The 21,316-nt window shown below is 40.7% G+C and overlaps 3 protein-coding genes across 3 annotated transcripts in view; 1 reads left to right on the top strand and 2 right to left on the bottom strand.

Annotated features, from left to right (window-relative positions):
- Positions 1–7,018: 7,018 nt before the first annotated feature.
- Positions 7,019–11,926, bottom strand: LOC109483361 (chymotrypsin B-like). Its single transcript, XM_019786359.1, has 10 exons — positions 11,718–11,926; positions 11,434–11,568; positions 10,865–11,083; positions 9,889–10,017; positions 9,613–9,707; positions 9,137–9,249; positions 8,418–8,542; positions 7,970–8,098; positions 7,467–7,612; positions 7,019–7,212 (listed from the first exon to the last, which is right to left on the bottom strand). Exons 1-10 carry the CDS (start codon positions 11,896–11,898, stop codon positions 7,045–7,047), a joined length of 1,440 nt encoding a protein of 479 aa, XP_019641918.1. The 5' UTR covers positions 11,899–11,926; the 3' UTR covers positions 7,019–7,044.
- Positions 11,927–13,761: 1,835 nt separating this feature from the next.
- On the bottom strand, positions 13,762–18,466 carry LOC109483365 (chymotrypsinogen B-like). The gene is made up of 10 exons (XM_019786366.1): positions 18,311–18,466; positions 18,044–18,171; positions 17,691–17,909; positions 17,277–17,405; positions 16,789–16,883; positions 16,255–16,373; positions 15,587–15,711; positions 15,024–15,152; positions 14,479–14,624; positions 13,762–14,320 (listed from the first exon to the last, which is right to left on the bottom strand). Exons 2-10 carry the CDS (start codon positions 18,165–18,167, stop codon positions 14,153–14,155), a joined length of 1,254 nt encoding a protein of 417 aa, XP_019641925.1. The 5' UTR covers positions 18,168–18,171; positions 18,311–18,466; the 3' UTR covers positions 13,762–14,152.
- Positions 18,467–20,032: 1,566 nt separating this feature from the next.
- Positions 20,033–21,316, top strand: part of LOC109483415 (short-chain dehydrogenase/reductase family 42E member 1-like) — a 6,697-nt gene continuing 5,413 nt past the window's right edge. The window contains exons 1-3 of the mRNA XM_019786427.1: positions 20,033–20,212; positions 20,643–20,738; positions 20,963–21,020. Of these exons, the coding sequence (XP_019641986.1) occupies positions 20,063–20,212; positions 20,643–20,738; positions 20,963–21,020 (304 nt within the window). The 5' untranslated portion in view covers positions 20,033–20,062. The remainder of the gene's footprint in view (positions 20,213–20,642; positions 20,739–20,962; positions 21,021–21,316) is intronic.

Here is a 21,316-nt window from a genome sequence, read left to right as displayed (position 1 = left end):
ACATGTGTAAGTTACTTAAAGGTTAACACCACTCTGCATATATTATGTTAATGTAGAGGTCATTTGCATAATTAATGAGGACATGTTGAAATGAAGCATGACAAAGGAGAGGAATTTTACACGAAAAATAATGTCATTTGAATTTAGAAAACCATTAATGAAACTAGATTATGCTAATTACGACCTTACTTCCATAGTCAGTGAGACAAATAAAAAACATTTACAAAAATTCATATTTCATGGAGGTATGAGATCTACGAATTCTTGTTTGTCATGAGGTCTTTTGCATAATTAATGAGGACATGTTAGAATGAAGTATTTGACAAAGGAGAATAATTTAACACACGAAATATTGTAATTTGAGTTTACAAAACCATAAAATAAACTAGATTATGTTAGTTACGACCTTTAATGAGTCAATGAGACAAATGAAAAAAAAACATTTACAAGAACTCATATTTCATGGAGGTATGAGATCTCCGAATTCTTGTATGAAGCTGTATTCTTTTAGTCTGTTCTCTTTTAAACTTGAAGTTCGCGCTTTCCAGATTTTTCCCCAATTGAAGTTGGGAAATAGATTATCCCCATAGATTTGTGAAGTAGGTGTTGTCAAATGTTTTGAAAGTCAGATAGAGTACAAATAATATTTACTATTGAGTCTTTCTATGGGTGTTTTATGAAAGTTAAGGCCACGCCAGGTAAATTTTATGGATGACGTCCTTTGGAGACCCTATATCTAATGCGAGAGGGCGAAAAAAAAACAAGAAGGGCCCTAAAAAACAAGATGCCTAGATTAGAAATATGCTAAGAGACGACAAATGTAAGGACACAAATTGAAAGAGGTGACACAGTGTAACAAGCAAGAAGTCTTTTATTCATCATCAAAACAGCAATAAATCAGGTGGAACAGCAGTTGTCTTCCTGTGCTTTGGGGAGATAGATTGAGCGGTCAGCAAGTTTCTTCAAATGTGGCAGCATGTACCAAACTGAATTCCTAATTGAAGTCATTATTTCCTTGCTTGATGCTTCATAAGCTTTGGTACAAACCTATTTGCGGCACTGTCTTGACTCTTTGGTCATAGTTACAGGAAGCGGAATTTCTTGTTTTTTTTCTAGGAACAGGCCAAAATCAATGCGCGCGTGGACGTCATCCATAAAATTTACTTGGTGTGGCCTAATCCAAATTATGTGGTTTTCCTCACAAATTTTTATCTTGAAGCTTTTGTTTGACCAAATTTTATCGTTGTATATTTTCACAAGAGCCCCTTTCCCCCCTCCAAGTTCCATCCAGAATTGTTAATGACCAAGACCATGATTTATTATAATATTCTCGGTACAAGAAGAAAAGACATCAATAAATGAATTAGAAAAATTAAATTTGCTACCAATCGATAATAAAATCAATACATAGGTTAAAGTAAGATCATAGGCTATAAAAAGAGCACCATGATATGTAGCAGTAATATGTTGTCTTTTCTGTATACATGTGTTATGTTACATGTTTCACGAGAACCCCCACGCCCTGGGCTCCTATTTCCAGCCCTGGTCGGCTTCACCATCAGACTTCAAAGCTTTTTTTCGCCCTGTCGCTTTATATTTTTCATAAAAAAATCCAAGAACCAAACAAATTAAATTGGTGTGGCCCAAGGCTATAAAAAATCAACATCATGTCGTCACAGTCGATCTGACTTTATATAAAAAAGGGTTTTCCGTGCCCAATTTAAGGGACCTTGGCGACCAAAAAAACTGTATCAGCTATATGTCCAAGCAAATCATTTTCAATAGATAAAATTTTACCTACCTACCTTCGCAAAAGTACAAAAGCCATTGCGCATTTTAGCCTGATGAACGTGCCAGAAAAAAAGAGACATGGGACGGGTTCAAGGAACGTGGGACGTCACGTGGCGCGTATTTTAGGTATTTAACGTCTCTTACGTTATACAAATGTAAGCTATAATAAGGCTTAAATGGTGATCTATTATATCGTATAATCTACTACACACGGATTAACCCCAAACAGAACATATTCACCCTATATGACCTCAATACTGAGGCGGCTGGGCAAACATCCGGTTGCTCGCAACACGCGTCATATCTGTATATCGGTCAGCCATAATCGGGGCCCGCGCAGCGCAGCTCGACTGGCTAATTTATGGCACTATTGGACGGGACCTGGACGGAGACTGGCTGCCTATTTTTGGCCCGCGCGGTCGCCGAGTTGATTGTAACTCCAGGCCCCGGCGAGAAAAATGCGTTGGGATGAAGCCGTAACCTAACCGCCCTGTCTTCAGAAGCTCAGGTATTACCGTCGAATTGGTACGAAGTAAAAGACGCGCTTTTGAAAACACTGTTGCCTATTGTTTCGTGTGGGCCCACATACAGCGTTTTTATAGGATGAAAGAATGGTCCAATGGGTTTTTCGTTCAATGGATCCTTCGGTCAATCGTTCAACGGACCATTCCATAGCCTTGCTGCTATTCCTACAGTCCTTTCGTGGTCGTATATGCTTGAATCGCTATGATTTCACGTTAAAATGTTGCTCACGTGAGTCATAAACTGGCAAAAAAACACGCACTGTTCGTCTGTCCATATATTATGTTAATGAGCCCGCAAGATACACTAGTTCCGTCTATCCTCGCTAGGGAACATAATGTACTAGTATGTGGGTAATATTTATTGTTTAAGTCCGCGAGTCGTGGATATATCCGGGATCACAGTACACATGCATATGTTTGTGTCCCAAACCGTGCCTGTCCCAAACCGTGCCTGGGCGGGCACAGAACGGGACACAGCCAGACTGTCCAGAACCGTGCCAGGAAGTGCTGTCAATCATAGTGATTGGCGGTCGTTTAGGACAAGGCCATCGCGTGTCCCGAACCGAGCTCAGTCCCCAGGCACGGTTTGGGACACGCACCGAGTGTCCCAAACCATGCCCAGGCACGGTTTGGGACAAGGCCATCGCGTGTCAGCTGAATAGGCAATTCAGCACCCAGGACAGTCTGTAGTCATAAAATTCACCGGTAGTGATATCTTGATATTTTTATATATATTTCTATTCAATGAAAGTAATATTTATGTTGTTAGAATTCGCCAGGAACTGTATTTTCCAAGTGAAAGTGATCTTATGTTTACTTGAGTATATTGTATTCAAATCATTGTGGAAAATGTGTACAGTATTTTATTAAAATAAAATATTTAAACTAAACTCTAGATCTCTACATGCCAATAGTAAAAGTCCCTTCATACTAACGCACAGAAGGTATATGTGTATGTAGGGGACCTAGATTTCAATCAAAGGTCATATCATCACTTCAGTCAAAGAAAGAACACATTTGTTGCAAACGATTTTGTTGTGCAAAAAGACTTTTGTAAAAGCACTTGTTTGACTATAAAAAGTGGGACATGTATCATTAATATGTCCTACTTTGAATGAATACAAAGTCCGCCAGGCGTCGCTCTTGGAAATGTGGTACTCAGGGGCTCGGTTTTGGATACGACTACGAAGGAGACCGTTATGTTTATAAAGGAGACTTCTGTACACAAACGAAGTCCGCAAGACTTCGCTGCTCGATAGTAGTCACATGTGAAAGAAGGATACACATCGCCCTTGACGACACGAAGTGTGGAGCAATGGTGGTAGATATGTGACGTGCCAGAAAAAAAGGAGACATGGGACGTGTTCAAGGAACGTGGGACGTGGCGTATTTTAGGTCGCACGTAACTTAAACACAGGGACGGACGTGACGTATATTACGTTGGACTTGACGTGTTTCTGGTAGGTCGGGCGTAACGTATTTTACGTTGGACGTGTTTGTGGTAGGTCGGACGTGACGTATTTTACGTTGGACGTGACGTGAGTGACCGGCAAACTTGAGCTGATTTTCACATATTTTGTAGGGCGCACCCTCAACCCGAACATATATAATTTTTGTAACTTGCTTGTGCACCCTACTATAAATTTTACAGCATCGAACCCCCTCACTTTGGGCTCCTTAACTATAGGAATCCCCATAGGGCGAAAACTGTGTCCTGCTACCTTCAACCACCACGGGAATTGGCACCCGTGTCCCATTCGGTCAAATTTGCTTGGTATATCTGGTACTGACGTTGTTTCAAGTAAAATACACCGGTTTATAGTACTAAAGTATTTCACTGTCAGACTGCCATGGCAACGGTCACCAGGACCGTCCCCTATGTTTTACTATGGGAAGTGCCCGAGAACGCCCCCATCCCCTTTTTTTCTGCCGTAAAAACGGCTTATACTAGGGTACAAATCACTCAAAACGGTAGAAGATACAACAATGATACCATCTAGCAAGAAAAAGTCGGCCGGAATAGTAAATTCGACCATTATAAAGGTCATAAGGGCCTTGTTCGGGACCCCTATGACAGGTGTCGAAGTGCAAAGTTAGGTACCGCCACTGTGGATTAACTTTGGATTTGTGGAATTTCGCTAGGTGTCGCTCGACAAGTCACGTCCTACTAAATCTGAAGTCACTAATCGTTAACTAAACGCTGCGTCGCCAACTTCAGTCTACTCTTCACGTGACGTATCGTCTCCGTACGAGAAAAAATTGACGGTAACAGGCAGCGCTTTTATATAGCCGGGGACCAGCCAGGATCACCCCTGGACCCCGCCGGGACCCAACAGCTGCCCGACCGGACTGTAAGAGCCCGTCGGCACCCGCACGGTTCAAAACGAGAGACTGACCGGGTATCATGCAGACGGGTCCCTGGAAGAATTAATATAGCCGTCAAAGGGACAAAACGTTTGTGAATTTTAAATAGAAGCCGCCTGAGCAGGCAGGAAGCCGTAACGAAACATTTAATTGTGACCCTGACAGCCGGCGCACGCTCGGCTTCATGACGCCGGCCGGCGTCTACACCGAGAACATGCCGCGCAGGCCCCGTTGGAAATGCGACTCCAACTCAACACGAGAGGGATAAGCTCACAAAAGATATTTTCTCAGGACGAGAGACTGACCGGGTCTATTGCATCAGTGCATAGATGATATGTAGATAATGTTTTGATAAAAGACCAGGGCTAAAAACGGTACATCCGTCAATATAGGCTCACGCACGGGTAAAGTAAAGCTAGCCTCCATGCAACAGTAGGACAGTAGAATTCTGTAAAAATAAGGTCCAACTGGCAGGAGAGTGATCATTAATTCACCGCTATAGTTTCATTTCTCCATCGGGCGCGCTAGTAAAAGAACTTTACGGCCAATTATTCTTCATATTTGGCAGGCCCTGCTACTTGGCTAAATTGTACTGTTTTTTGGCCCTCATCATTGTCTAGTAGAGACTAGGAACGTAGGTTCAAAATTTACATATTGCAGAAATACCATTTATATCTTGCTAATAATCATATTGCCGAAATATACAACTTCAGGATCCACCTAACAATTGAGCAGGCTTCAAATCATATAGTCACGTTTCTTTCCGAGATTATTAGTTTGCGCTAATCAACATACCATGAGTGGCGCCGCCCATGATGACCAACAGGAGAACGAGGGAGGAAAGTGTCCCTCCCTGCATTTTTGCTGGCGATGTTCAGTCGACTTTTCTGTGGGAAACAAATTGTACTTGCTTACTAGAGATAGACATATAATCACTTCAGAGAATTAGGCCCATGCATTACACATTCCAATTACTTTTTGTATATAAGGACAGAAATTTTTACACAGTCACAGTAGGTGAATGTAAACTACTCCGTAGTCCCAATAGATAACAACTGTATGATATAATGGGTATGATATTATGATAAAATGTTGAGGATACAGAAATTTGAATATTTTACGTGCAAGATATGGTAGACAGAATAGAGATGCTAAAAACAGTGTTTCAAAAGTGCCAAATCGCCCGTAAAAGCACGCAAATAACAATTCAATTATTCAAGGAAGAGAACTACTCGAAAGTACTGGGGTTGATGCTAATAGTGGACTTACCAGTTATGAAGTTGAAGACACCCTCTGAACAAAGGTCTAGATCTGACTGAAATGGTGACGACGTGTCTAATATATCCGTTTTAAAGTCCCGTATGTCTGCTGCCACGTTGGTCGGCTGACGATCGCGATAGACGTATGATGATACGTAATCAAAATATCATAGTTCAAACACTACGCACTCGTGCCATGCTTTAACTGTGCACTACTGTGAATGAGAGTAGGCAGTCAGCTGTGCAATGCCGTGCGTATGCAGACTGTATGTGTATCCAACTTAAAATCCACTGTAATTGGACCTCCTAATTAGATCAAATATCTATTACAATAGGCGAAATATTTACTAATTTGGTTATAAAGTACGTTGATGTATGCATTTGACACATGGAAAGAATCTGTGGTGGTTTCGGGGGAGGGTAAAACTGTAGAAGTTATGGTTGGGATATTACTTCAACTTAAGCACACTGACGTAGCCGTTTGATACACGAATTCTTCACTGGTCATACAACAAACAGGCAGTTAAAAAGGTTCCCATTTTGCGCTACCGATACAATTTTACCCTAATACATTGTAGTTTGGAATGTTTGTCCAGTATTGATATTGTAAAGTACTCCTTTCGTAACTTGATTTCTTTTAACTTGGTTAAAACTCGTCTGTGACTTTCGTCAGTGCAGAGAGAAAGGCAAATTGGACGCGCAGAAATGTATACATAAAATAATACTTTATTGCACGTAACAAAACCACAAGGATTAAAAGGCGACCAAGCAAATTCTGACACGAATACAACAATATCTAAACTTACGTAAGTAAATCGATTGTCTCCATGTAAACATTTGCCACATAAAATTTCATTTTAAGTCACGTCTTCTACGAAGACTTTAAATTTATCAATACAGTTTCTTGTAGAATTGTCATCATCGAAGTCGTTTTAAAATATATAAAATTGCTCTTCCTGCGTAATAAAGACATTACAGTATTTATATAACGAACTGTCTTCAAAACATCAGCATATACCTTACCAAACAGATACAACTGTCGGAAGCCTACGAGAAAGAACGATCTAAGATGTTGGTATACTAGACTCTAGAGCAGTTTTCCGTGTTCAATTGTTTGCCATGGTGGTAGTGAGCCAGTCCACAAGCCCGGTGACGCGAGCGTACATGGTAGGAAAGAACGGGTGGGCACATGGAACCCCCCTGCTGACGGCGCCGTGGAGTTCCCAGGCACCTGTAGTTGGAGACCTCCTCGACAGGGGGCCACCGCTGTCACCCTGGGGACGAGACGAATATTTCAGACGACATTATAACGTGTAGCCATGTTTGTCTGTTATGTTTGATATCTTAAAGAATTGAATTGAATTGAGCAACTTACCCATCCGACAGGGATGACGGATGATGAAGATAACATCCTTGGGAACGAGAATTAAGAAGTAGGTTTCGAACTTACACCACGCAAGATTTGATACTTTTCCAGCAGCAAAAATGAAATACTGACATGAATTGAGTAAAAGATGGTGATACTTACAGAACAGGAATCAATGCCGCCCTGTACGAAGTAACCGGCACACATGTCGACGCTCACGAGCACTCCGCTGCCATATATCATCTGACAGTTGGGATCCGAGACGACGGGAACAACCATCTGCTGAAGGAACCGTGCAGTGGCGCCACCTAGTGATGTGACAATAAATGCATGTTGCAACGTTGTGAAACCACATCAAACCATTCACACTATGCTGCAAATTTTTAGTTTAAAAGATGTGCGTTCTAAGTAAGCAGTCGCCATTGTGACTCCAAGATGAGATTGTGGAGAGTCTTTCTACATCTATAGAATACTGGGTAAAGCCCCATAGGGATAAGTTTAATAGTATGCAGTTTAGTTGTACGTCAGGCGTAAACAACCTCTTTTTATTCAGCATACAGTAAACAAAATAAGGGTATAGGACAAAGTGACGACGGGCTCAAGTTACCTAACATTTCATTCGTCAGCCATGGGAACAGTATGTAGTAAAAAAAATCATTTCTTACCGTAAGATGTGATGCCCCATCCGGAGACAGATACCATGGTCCCTGGCAGCAGAACGTCCGAGGACGACGGTAGACAGATCGGCATGATGTAATCATTGAACGTCACCGGAGAAGCGAACTTGATCAGCGCTGCAAATAAACGCATAAACTTTGATCACTAATTTCGTCAGATTGGGGAATGAATGACATTCACAACTTGTTTCCAAGGCCGACGTTTTGATCACCGTTTTTCATATCATTAGAGCTATTATGACTGGTTTTCTGTGCGGTAATGTTGCTAATTCTCAGCGTAGCGATTTAGATTTGTGATGGGCAAACGATTTTCTTCGCGTTTTAGACTATACGTATGGCCTACATCCAAAGAAAACTGCAGATCTAAATCACAGTGGTGCTAGTAAAAAGCTAGCACAATAAAAAAATCTGGTAGTTGTGTTTTTGGAGTGCTCACCTATGTCGTAAGGTCCGCCGGCATAGCTGGGATGAAGGAAGGTTTGCGAGGCGAATCTCGACACTTCGTTACCATCAGACGAGTACCGGTCATGTTCTCCTAACGTAACTTCTATGTTACTGATACTGCAAAACAACTCACAACAGTAAACAAACCACAACCAGTAAACAAACCACAACCAGTAAACAAACCACAACCAGTAAACAAACCACAACCAGTAAACAAACCACAACCAGTAAACAAACCACAACCAGTAAACAAACCGCAACCAGTAAACAAACCACAACCAGTAAACAAACCACAACCAGTAAACAACCCACAACCAGTAAACAACCCACAACAGTAAACAACCCACAACAGTAAACAACCCACAACAGTAAACAACCCACAACAGTAAACAACCCACAACAGTAAACAAGTTGTCAAAACTTGATAGAAGTAGAACAAACGATGAATGAACTGACGAAAATGACTAAATGTGCTGTAATGTCAGTACGTCAATGTTGATGTCAGACAGTTTCCTAACTGAAATCGCACTGGACGCCGAGCTTAAATATCGACCGAAATGCTACTACTGTGAACGCAGCGGCTGGTACAAGTCACCCAATATCTGCTTTGTTGTATTTCAACGTTAAAATCTTTCTTGGGTCATACTGAAAAAGTCCACGTTTGGTCGCGAATGCAGTCTATAGCTATAGAAGAACAAACGGTGTACATACGGTGTATGGATGCAGTGAGCAGCCGTCACCACCCACTCAGCGTCCACAAGCGTCCCGCCGCACAGGTAATACCCGCCAGAGCCCGGACTGTCAACCCAGTTTCTTACAAGCACCTGGTAGAGTGAAAAAAATGTTCAACAAAACTGAACGCCTGAAACGCAAAGTGGACAAGCAAAGTTTCCTCCGTAAGAACAATTCATATCCCTATATCTAAGGCTGGTAATTATTCAATTAAATACATTTGCTTTTAGTAACTTTCGTCCGCCATTTTGAAATCTTTGACAAGTGCACGGTCTTCACGTTGATTACATCTAAACCACAGGACTGATTTGAAAAGCATTAAGCATCTTGTCCCATGCATAGTCTTCTAAAAACAGTAGGAAAGTGTTTCTAATCACACATTTTATCAGTATAAGTTCCATAAGCCAAAGGGTTTTAATCATATGCATTGATCAGGAAAAAAAATAGCATCTTACCTGCCATGGCCAGCTTCCTTGTTGAGCAGTGTTTCCCCCGACTATCCTTTCCGGTGCCGGTATTCTGGCAATGGTGGGACTACCACAGGTTCCATCTATGTAAATAAAGATTCAGAAATTAGAAAAAGTTTCACATCTTTATCCCATTTAATTTCATTTGATAAGAACCTCCAACGTAAATTTTTGCCTTACGAGAGTTTGAGATATGCACAGTGAAACTCGGCCTAGTGAGCGAGTGAGTTATACATTTACATATATATAAGATAAAAGTCTTACATGGGTCAACTTCCGTAATGGTTGCAGTGAAGCCGGAGTCGTTGTTCCCGCCATTACTCTTGAAGACTACAGTCATCTGGTTGGTCGTTGTCCTCAAGCCTCTTACGACAAGAGATGTACACAAACCCTCTAGATGTGAGGAAAAAGAATAGGGTTGCGGGTATGATGTGTTATCAAAGTGTAGAAAATAATTACAACAAAGAATATCGTAACGCTGTTTAAATAAGCAAAATAAAAAAAGTGGCGATTTTTATTCTCCAAAGAATGGTATACACTAGTATACACTCTTAGCACGTTGTCAGAACGAACTGCCGCTACTGCGCCATCGCAAAACCCCAATTTTTTAAAAAGTTTTTCGTTGGATTTTTGGTCAACGTTGCATCAGAATTTTGCCGGTTGCAGACGATATCTTTTTATTTCCGAAATAACTTTTGAAAAGTACAAAAGGAGTGTTGAACTTATGTATACGAATACACCTTATAATTATACCTTGCTACGTTTACCTGTTCATTTTCTGTTAAGTTGGTTCTCTGTATGTAACAGTCATGTGACAGTTACCTCTTGTTACTTTTATCCATTATCAATTTTGGTTGAACCTAAATTATTATTATTTATAATCTATGATTTGATTTCTGTACATGATCAGTACTACTTAATTTCCTGTATTTATTATATATTATATTAAGTTATAATTTATGTTACATCTGATTCTCTGTACCTTTTGATTTGTTTTGATTTTGTATTTTGTCGGTGCCTTATAAGCCCATATGGGCTGGGCGGCATTTTGATCGCAATGGCACGATAATAAACAGTCATTCATTCATTCATTCATTCATTCATATACGAGACGTTCTGCCAAAGTGAAATGCACATCATGATCGGTTTTCGCGCAGGTGCAGTATGCGATACTCTTATCCAACATGGCGGATGACATTTGCATAAATGGTCACGTGAGTGCAAAGGCATCGTAACCCACCAATCAGCTCATTGCTTCCCGCTCCCCCGTCGAAGACCGCAACGAAATCTTTGTTGCATCGCATACGGTATGGCTGGAATGTGATGACCACTATCTTCCCAACTGACGCCGTCACGTGCCAGATACACAGTTTGCTGGGCGGATAGTTTGAAGGGTACAGCGGGGAGGTGATGGTCAAATCTCCGGACATGGTGTCCAGAGTCCCGCCGCAATCGTTATCTGTTTTACCGGAAAAAATAAGTAACAAGAAAACGGGAATATATTAAAGAACGTTGAACAAGCACTGGTACTGGTATTTTTGTTTAGAATGGTTCAAGCAAGGAGGTTTGATTTTAACTCCATGGTACAAGCAAGGAGGTTGGTTCAAGGTACATTACCAAAACTATACAGTTACCAAAACCGAAGATAACGATCGATATTCGAAAACGAGCAAAAAGTGCTGATCACCCAAGAGCAAACAAAAATATACGACTATAGAATAGAGAGACTACAGAATATAGATTTCATGTACGTACTACTTTTTTTGCGTCCCTTCATTTTTTTTAGAAAAATGGCGTAACAAAAGCTACCTGAATTGCCCGGCGATGGTGCTGTGTGGTAGGGTTGTATGTCGTACCGGGAGAGTTGCCATTGGGACGCCGAGAGCGGTAAGTGCAACATGAAGGTTGCAGCAACCAAATATTCCGTCAGGCGACACATTTTCCCTGTGTGTTTGGACAAAGACATCTTGTAAATTGTTTGAACAGAGTAGACAATGTTTTCAAGAAGCTGGTAAGTCACAACAAGGACATTCCTTGGTCACAAGTACAGAATCATTATGGGGTCGTTTGGTAATACAAGTAACGTTACATACCTTCTTTTTCCTTGCAGACGATGTTATCAAGAGCCGGTGTTTCAATTAAACCACGGTACGGGAGTTTGGGTGGAGCTTCGGCGGCAAATCTCGGTACGGAGTCGGGTAGGCGCAAAGCTCGGTACACGCTGGAAGGCTGAAATTTGACAAGCACGCCCGAACCCGTGGTTTTTATACTCATATCTAATGAGCCCACCTGTGTGTTCTATTTTTAGCAACAACAGGTGGATGACGTAATTCGTAGGGACGTACCAGAAACAAACATGGGGGAATAAGAAAGTAAACAAGAAACAATTGAGACAGAATCATACTCAACCCAAGGCTGTTGACACTAACAATATATATAAAGTGGCCACAAAACACATCAGACTTTGATTTGTTAATCTAGAAATGAAGTGCATGGACATTTGACACCCTTCCCAAAGATCATTATTGGTTCGCCCCTTAATAGCTGCAGGTGCAGCAACCCCCAATATAATCAACAACTAAGATAATTTCCTGCTTTATGAAAATGAATGTACATACATAAATCACCAGATTCAGTGTTTGCGACGAACAGCCTTGCGATTCAATAAAGTTAATGGTAATATTTGCCGCTAATAAAGTTTTAAAAAAAATAGATCCCGTCGATCTTTGAGCCAACAACGTCTGACGTTCCATGTATAAAACGACGATGGTCATTGGATGGAAGAAAGTGGGCGAAACCTTCAAAGTTACTGAAGGTAACATCACACTGCCGTTTACTGATTCTTTATTGTTTGCAGTGTTATGCAGCAGAGAGGACCTTAATCATATGAATGACGAATCTTGTTTCTTATTGATTGTGTATGCTTGCTTTATATCACTTGCTCGTATTCTCCACCTAATGGCATTCTTATCTAAACAAAGAAGGCTATTGTAGCATTTCCTCAGAATTATGAAAATGAAGCTACATAATAAAAAAAGCACGATTTTTAGTCAAACGTTTTTACTTATCCTCCCTCGTTTTCTCTTTGTTTATTTACGTAATCTCCAATTAGTGACAACACACCACTACTCTCCATGGAGTCCTCTTACGCACATTATTAAATACAAACATTATATTATTAACTACTATTTACATCCACTTCTAATTTTAAAAGAAAACTTGTCTTATCAACATGTCACATATGATAATAATAATACAATAATTGCCATTGTTTCATATCAATAATCACATTGAACAATGTTAGATTGAATTTTCATTTGCTAGGTTTTGACGAGTAAAATACACCTTTAGCACCAATTAAATCAACCAACAAAAATCATGTGCTAGATTTCTGAGAGGTCAGAGATTATGAATTTCTACAAAATTATATTTAAAAAAGTTCACCACCATGAGTTAATTGGTGTGTGTTTATGTTTATGTTATTGTCCAATTCAATTTTTTTTCTTTAAACGTTCTTGGGTTTGAGGGTATTATGTAAGTAGGCAAGGTGTTGTCTGTTTTAATCCACCAGTGTACGAAAGTCCGAGTCATGGCATTAATTGGTTCTAGGTTAGATTGTTCCTTTTTGTGCCAGTCTAGTGTTGTGCGAATGTGTGGAATTAATTGTTTTTAATCTATTAAAATGCATTTAGGCTGTTTCTCTGTTACTACTTTGTATCATGCGTTGATTGTGCCGGTAAACATCTTCGCCTGAGGTCCAGTTTAACTGGGTGTGTAAGATATGTAAGTCTGCATCCCAACGTGCACCTGTTGCCAGACTAGCCGCTCGATTCCTCACGACTTGTACTTTGTCTATTTGAGTTTGTGGTGATCAGGACATAAAGGCGCAGCAATAGTCAGGGTCTATAGCACTGTTTATCACAAAATCTACCTACCATCAAAAAATCATAACATGAGCCAGAGTAGCATGGCCAGGACACTAGAACTTAGAAAACGACAGCAAACCGCTAGGGGAGCCTAAAACCTATTATTTTGATATTTTATAAAGACCTGCACACCTACCTACTAAGTTAAAGTGTCATGACAACCCTTTCATATTTATGTTATCGTACTAAACCACACACATAAATCCTACCAAAAACAACAGACTGGCGAAGATAAAAACTTTATTGCACATAACAGAAAACCACAAGGAATATAATTGTCTACGTAAATCTGACACCTATTGAACAATATCTTAAAAAGTCTTCAAGCAGAACCGATCGACTTAATGTAAACATCTGCTACAAATTCACAAACATACGACTAATCGTAGTCCTTAAAGCCTTATAAAATGTTTATAAAATAGCTCTTCTTGTGTGGTACCGACATGGTAGGGATTCAAACAAGTCTATGGAGTACAATTTATAATTTATCAAGCTGGCATTAAAACATCTTACGAATAGATACCGCCTCTTTTCTCAAGATTTTCCAGGGCAAGATTGAAATGCTTGATATATGTACTCGATGTTAGCAGCATTATTCCTTTTCAGTTCATTGCCATGGTGGCAGTCACCCAGTCAACAAGCGCGGGGACGCGTGCGTAGACGGTAGGCTCGTAAGGGTTGGCACATGGTTGAAAGAGGCTGACGAGACCATGGAGTTCCCAGGCACCTGTAGTTGGAGACCTCCTCGATAGGGGGCTACCGCTGTCACCCTGGGGACGAGATTAATGTTTCAGACGACGTGTAGAACAAATTCTTGGCAACGAGGTTCGAGGAGTTAAAACTAGAGTTACTGACCATTTAATACGTATACCAGTACTTCGATACAAAAATAGCAATACTGACAAATCACTAAACTCATTACACTTACGGTACACGCATCAATGCCACCCAGCACAGTGTAACCAGCACAGAAGTCGACGGCTATTTGTATAGCGGTCCCGTATATCTGCAGACAGTTGTAATCAGAGACGACAGGCACAACCATCTGCTGGAGGTACCGTGCAGTGGCGCCACCTAGTAGTACGACAGGAAATGCATTTCGTGAGAACATATATTGTATATACCGGGGAGACAAGCAGTGCTTTGTTTCCCGAATTTATCAAACCGTACAAAGCAGCTGCTAAATGAGTAAAGTTGCCGTAAGTTGCAAAAGTAATATCTCAAACGATACGCGTCGTAGAATTTCAACGGAGACAAAGAAAATGTGAAGAAATGAAAATGAAGAGCGTATGACTCAAGATACCATACTGTGTAGTCATTCGACCAACCTAGCTTCTTGACAACATAGATTTCATAATACAAATATTTTCTTGCCAATTTTTTTTTTCTATTCGCACGCTTGCACCAGTTTTGGGGTTCCCATAGGATGTTATCCATATAATCAACTCAACATGGCCTACAGTAATTTCCTACCATTAGACGTGGCGCCCCATCCGGAGACGGATACCATGGTCCCTGGCAGCAGAACGTCCGAGGACGACGGTAGACAGATCGGCATGATGTAATCATTGAAAGTCACCGGAGAGGCCATTTTGATGAGTGCTGCGAAACGCAATACAGTTGAACAAATTTCGATTGTTATTGGCAAGCTTTTCGATTAATCAAATTTCTTGAAGCAGGTCTAAACCAGTCGTGCCACCAAAATGTAGTACAGAATAAACCACAAAAAGCCAGGTACGTCACCGTTTTAAAGTAAGCTATCCATTGCAATTACAGTTCAACAAAACTGGATTTTCAAAGTCAAGATTCTTTTCATTCTTCATTCAAGTTCCTGATACTGATATGTGTGGGACAGATGCGGGATGTCGCTGACAAACGGTTGCTCGTACTGTAGCTACTAGTATATGGGGTGTACCACCAAAAAGAAAGACGCCTGATTTCAAACGCTTCAAACATAAAATGGTGCCAAAAATGTGCTAAAGTGATGGCAGTAAATGTCAATATCGACGATTTCGTATGATCCATACACGACCAACCTATATCGTGTGGTCCGCTTACAAAGTTGGGATGAATAAACATTTGGGCGCCGAATCTTGACACCTCTGTACCATCCCATGCGTCACGGTCATGCTCTCCTAGCGTGAGCTCGAGCCAATCAGCACTGCAAACATACAGCAAACAAACATGGTCTTTTACGTGAAAAAGTAAGGTCTATATTCTGTGGGTACGCGAAAAATTAGGGCCCTATAGAATATAGGTCTATGTTCTGTGGGTCTGTGTGTGTTTGGCTACAATTACGGTACAAAGCGATATCGATGCGGTCAGAAGAACTACATGAAGTCACGGGAACTACCAAAAATTAAACAAAATTAAGAAGAAACATGTCGACAGGCCAGTTGTGTTGAAAACCATTAACCGTTTTGACCGCTTCACGCTTCGACGTCCCTATCTTTAGTACAAAGGATTTAAAACCCTACAGTAGAGAAATATTTGACGGATACCTCCCCTAGATCTACACCCAGGGTAAACGTGGGAGATTTCGGGCTCCGGGAATCTAAAGTCAACGGCAACAAATACTTGAAAAGGGATCAAGCGAAGCAACACGTATATTTCCGTATTCCCAGTTTATTTCAGTGTGCGCGTAGCCTGTGAGCCAGTAAGAAATACACCAAACACTACAGTACAACAGTAACCGTGTACATACGTTGTAACGTAAATGCAGGACGCAGTAGTAACCACCCAGTCAGAGTCCAACAGTACCCCGACGCACTCATAGTCGCTGGGTCCGGGGTTCGGAGGGGACAACCAGACTTTTATAAGCACCTGGTCGAGGGAAATACAACAGGAGACGTTGTCGAGGTTTATCAGTAGAATATTATAAAATTAGCAAAACACGTACCTATCCGTGATTAAGACGCACGGTACAGTAGACGTCGAAAATTTTGAGGCACGTGTTGAAGAATATTCTACTATAACTGATAAAAGGAGACGTCGACATTGTCTTAAATGCAACCTACATACTGAGCCATCAAGTTTCCTTCAGAAGTGTTGATATCCTTCGTATATATAGACCAAGGTTTACACAACATTTCTTGTGTGTTAAATACACAACTAGTTGTATACATACATGAAATATTAATCGAGATAGAATTAATCGTGATCATGATATGAATCATAGCCGAAGTTGACCTGTTCTAGTAAACGACCACTAAGAAATCATTTCACAAATATTCCTGACCTGCCATGGCCAGCTTCCGTGTTGAGCAGTGTTTCCCCCGACTATTCTTTCCGGTGCCGGTATTCTGGCAATGGTGGGACTACCACAGGTTCCATCTATATATAAACAAACGTTTTGAAATCAGTGACAAGTGGCGCATTCTTCGAAATCTACTCCTATATTAGCTGAGTTTTTTTTATAACAAGTTCATGGCCGAGGGCTAATTGCACACTGACAAGAATAATGAGTACAGAATGTATTCGAGAATGGCCTAAAACCATGTGCTAATTACACTAACAATTAGCTCTACTTTGGCTGTCTAATTTCTATCTCTACTTCAATTATATAATGACGACGTATGTGTATGTGGCAGGGAGAGGACATGTAATACATAAACAGAAAAAATAGGACATGGAAGAATTTCTTGGGAGACTTTCCCTTGTAAGGAGAGTAAATGTGACTGCGTAGAAGTAGAAGTTAAATTTATAGAGTAGTTAAAAGTTTCTTACATGGGTCAACTTCCGTGATGGTTGCAGTGAAGCCAGAGCCGGTTATCCATTCATTGCTCTTGAAGACTACAGTCATCTGGTTGGTCGTTGTCCGCAAACCTCTTCCGTCTCGATTTTTACAGAACGCCTCTAAATATCAGAGCAGAAAATAACATGTTAAGTCGTTTATGACTTTCACACACAGTACCAAGTAGATAATACGCGCCATGTTGGTGTGTTCTAAACATCCCAGATGGCGACTGGTGGTGCTATTTCAATATGCAGAGAGCTGCAGACGTCAAAGTCGCAGAGGAAATCAACTGCTGTATGTTAAACTACAAACATTATGTTAAACTACAAACATTATCTCAAAGTCAACATCGCGGGTGGTCATTTGCATAATGGTCACGTGAGTGCAAATGCATTGTAACCCACCAATCAGCTCAGTGCTTCCCGCTCCCCCGTCGAAGATCGCTACGAAGTCTCCAAGGCAACGCACACGGAATGCCGGGAAGGTGATGAAGACGATCTTCCCAACTGACGCCGTCACGTGCCAGATGCACACTTTGTTGGGCGGATAGTTTGAAGGGTACAGCGGGGAGGTGATGGTCAAATCTCCGTACATGGTGTCCAGAGTCCCGCCGCAATCGCCATCTGACATACCAAGGGAAAAACGATCAAAAAGTGCTTATGACCCAAGAGCCAAAAATGTATTCTCATTCATACACGTTCTATTTTGCATTCGATTTCTTTCATTTAAAGTAGGCATGTAATAACGTGATAACTACCTGACTGGTCCGGCGATGGTGCTGTGTGGTAAGGGTACAGCTGGTACTGGTAGACTTGGGATGCAGAGAGCGGAACGTGCATCAGGAAAGTTGCAGCAACCAAATATTCCGTCAGGCGACACATTTTCCTGTGTGCATGGACAAAGACATCTTATTAATTGTTTGAACAGAGTAGATCTAGACAATGGTTTCAAGAAGCTGGCAAGTCACAAGTACAGAATCATCATGGGGTCGTTTAGTAATACATGTACAGGTAACGTTACATACCTTCTTTTTCCTTGCAGACGATGTTATCAAAGAGCCGGTGTTACAGATAAATCACGGTACGGAATTTTTTTTCTGGAACTTCGGCGGCAGATCTCGGTAAGGAGTCGGGTAGACACAACAAGCAACGCAGGAAGGCTGAAATTTGACAAGCACGCCCGAACCCGTGGTTTTTATACTGATATCTAATGAGCCCACCTGTGTGTTCTATTTTTAGCAACAACAGGTGTATGACGTAATTCATTGGGACGTACCAGAAACAATCATGGGGTAAGAACGAGTAAACATTCAAACAAGGACATTTTACAAGTCCTTTAAAACTTAGACTTAGAGAATGGCCAGAAAAACGCACGAGTTGTTGGCCTACAAAATACGTGTACGTACCTTCAGAGATTTTTTGATACCCCTCGTTTAGATCATCATTGGATCGCCCCTTAATTAGGTGCTTAATTTGGTTATCTAGGTGTAAAAATGTGAACATACCTGAATCTTGCTTTGAGACCACAAATCACCAGGTTATTTGCAGCGAATAGTTTGGGCCAAGTTTTTTTTTTCTGTCAGCCAAATCATTAGGATATTCATCTCTAAAATTTCCATATATTCTAGAATTTTCAAACAAGGAAATGTCATCAATTATGTGGCCTTTTATGTGTTCTATATGTTTTGTGGGTGTGTTTGGGCCATCGAATATAGCGGTACACGTATCGCATCGATTTCAATTAAATTTAAATTTCGGAAACATTAGGTACTGAGCTTCTTCGAGTACTTAGTCGTTACCCTGGGAAAATTCGTTTTTTCCATGCAGCCATGGTTAAAAATGACGAAAAAAGGACCCCTTACTTAAACATCAGTTGTTAGGCCTTATTCCCACCCCTAAATAAATTTGGCGCACAAAATATCAATCAATTGTATTGATAAGCGTCACACCACCCCTTTCAACAAGAAAAGTGGAAAATTGCGACCTGCGTTTATTACAGAAATGTAGCTACGGCTACGGAAAGAAACTCCGGTCGGATACCGTAAACTTTAAGCCAATGATATGTTGCGTTTTGCATCTCTGTATGCCCTGTATGGAACGGCGATGGTGATTGGATAGCAGGACGTGGGCGGAACACGGGGTCAAAGGTCAGCTGAAACAGCTGATCAGCCTGCAAGCTGGAAAGCACATGCAAAGACCTGGGTATGTTACATAACCTTATGAACCTTTATTGTGTATAAATACTTTGACAAATTTGTGCAATATTTGTAGAATTCAATTATATAGGGTGCAAGGCCACGCATTTTGAATTGTTTGTCTGCCCTGTGCTGTGTTTTGTGATAGCATATTATAGATTACATAACTCCGAAACAGTTGGCACACATGCATGTAACGTTAGTAAAAATAATTGTGTTTGACTAGCCGCGGCGACATGTTGCAGGGCTTCTCTTGCTTGCAGTCTTTTATAAAGGGCTAATGTAAAAGACTGCAAGCAAGAGAAGCCCTGCAACAGTCGCCGCGGCTAGTGTTTGAGTGCGCGTGTGTACGTGTGTATAAATTTTATGTGTGTGTGTGTGTGTGTGTTAGTATGTGTTTTTGTTGCAATTTAGCCTGGGTAAAGGGCTGAAGTCGACCTGCCATCCCTGAATGCCTTGCTTAATGCTAGCATTAGGCAATTATTGTGCAAATTTATTTATTTATTTTGTGTACTTTGCCAATACTATGATCAATCGTGTTGTACCTGTCTCCTTCAACATTCCTAGGATTCAACCACTATCATGCCAAAGGAGAGGGTGCTGGTGACAGGGGGAGGGGGTTACCTGGGGTTGAGGCTGGCCGGCATGCTGTGGAGAGACGGGGCTGACGTCACGCTGTTCGACCTACGAGAACCAATCGAGAAAGCAGCAGCTGACATGAAGTTCATCAAAGTATGGGAGATTCTTTTATTGCTACTGGTATATTACTTCAAGGATATTAAATACATTGTACTTGATTATTTGGTGTGGTATCGAGTAGACAAGGGGTAATAATAAATATGCTAGAGGACACAAGACCGAGGGGTTATAGGTTTGATTCCTGGTAATACTTTGTGTCCTGAAAAGGCTTTTCTCTCTCCACCCAGGTATAAAATGGGTACCTGGCTTGAAATTCCATCAATGATAATTGGAAAAGCACATTCTCCCATACTAGATAGTCTTTCATTCGTTAAGTACATAAATCTCATAGTATATTTGTTGTATGTTATATACCATACATTGTAACTTGTAGCTGCCATACATTGCACCTTGTACAACTTTATGTATCTACCCTACTACATAAAAAGAAGTCTGATGAACCTTTTTAACATGGTTTTAACAGGGGGATGTCACAAACTACAAGGATGTAGAAGATGCCTGTGGTGGTGTAGACTGTGTGTACCACATCGCTTCATACGGAATGTCTGGCAGGGAACAGGTAAGAACCAGATCCATTTCCACCCGTGACCCCCCTTTTGCTGACAATTCTAACTGCTTTTTTCTGTAACCAATGGGAAAAACTCAAAAGTCCTGTAATTAAAGAACAAAACTTATCTCAAAATTGTAAGTTAAAGAAGAAGAAAAGTAATTTATGGGTTTATGGTATTGATGAGTTGAAATGAATTATATTTCAAAGGTGTGATATTATTTTCCTTTCTGCAGCTCAACAGAAAGCTGATCGAAGCTGTTAATGTTGGAGGAACAAAAAATATAATTAGAGGTAAGATGATTTAACTAGTAACTTGTAGTTGAAGTGCATAATCATGAGGTTTCTTGTGTAAAGTAACAGGTATAATAGTATTTAAGACTGTAGATATTAAAGTTGAATGAGGGCTCAGTGTGTTTTAATGTTTAAAGCAAAGAATAAATCTCTTGTCCTTTTATCACACAAATCCTAAGCCCACACCTATGCATTGTGAAAGATTTGATTTATTTTTTAATTATTGTAATTGTGTAAAAGGTACTCACTGTACTATATATAAGTATATATCATGCTTTGCTCTCTCTCTCTCTCTC

The sequence above is a fragment of the Branchiostoma belcheri genome, unplaced genomic scaffold (genome assembly GCF_001625305.1).
Source record: "Branchiostoma belcheri isolate BF01 breed outbred unplaced genomic scaffold, Haploidv18h27 scaffold64, whole genome shotgun sequence".
In the NCBI taxonomy this organism is placed as follows: Eukaryota; Metazoa; Chordata; class Leptocardii; order Amphioxiformes; family Branchiostomatidae; genus Branchiostoma; species Branchiostoma belcheri.
Note: the sequence above shows the minus strand (reverse complement) of the source record. Positions and strands in the feature narration are given on the sequence as shown.

Excerpts from the sequence above, each read along its gene's own strand:
- LOC109483361 (XM_019786359.1), bottom strand. The coding sequence starts at position 11,898 with ATGAGTATAAAAACCACGGGTTCGGGCGTGCTTGTCAAATTTCAGCCT. Across the intron at positions 9,708-9,888 it reads CATTACGGAAGTTGACCCAT|ATGGAACCTGTGGTAGTCCC; the intron begins GTAAGACTTTTA and ends TTATTTACATAG. Across the intron at positions 7,213-7,466 it reads GCGGCATTGATTCCTGTTCT|GGTGACAGCGGTGGCCCCCT; the intron begins GTAAGTATCACC and ends TCTCGTCCCCAG.
- LOC109483365 (XM_019786366.1), bottom strand. The coding sequence starts at position 18,167 with ATGTGTCGCCTGACGGAATATTTGGTTGCTGCAACTTTCCTGATGCAC. Across the intron at positions 17,406-17,690 it reads GGGAAGCACTGAGCTGATTG|AGGCGTTCTGTAAAAATCGA; the intron begins GTGGGTTACAAT and ends TCTGATATTTAG. Across the intron at positions 14,321-14,478 it reads GTGGCATTGATGCGTGTACC|GGTGACAGCGGTAGCCCCCT; the intron begins GTAAGTGTAATG and ends TCTCGTCCCCAG.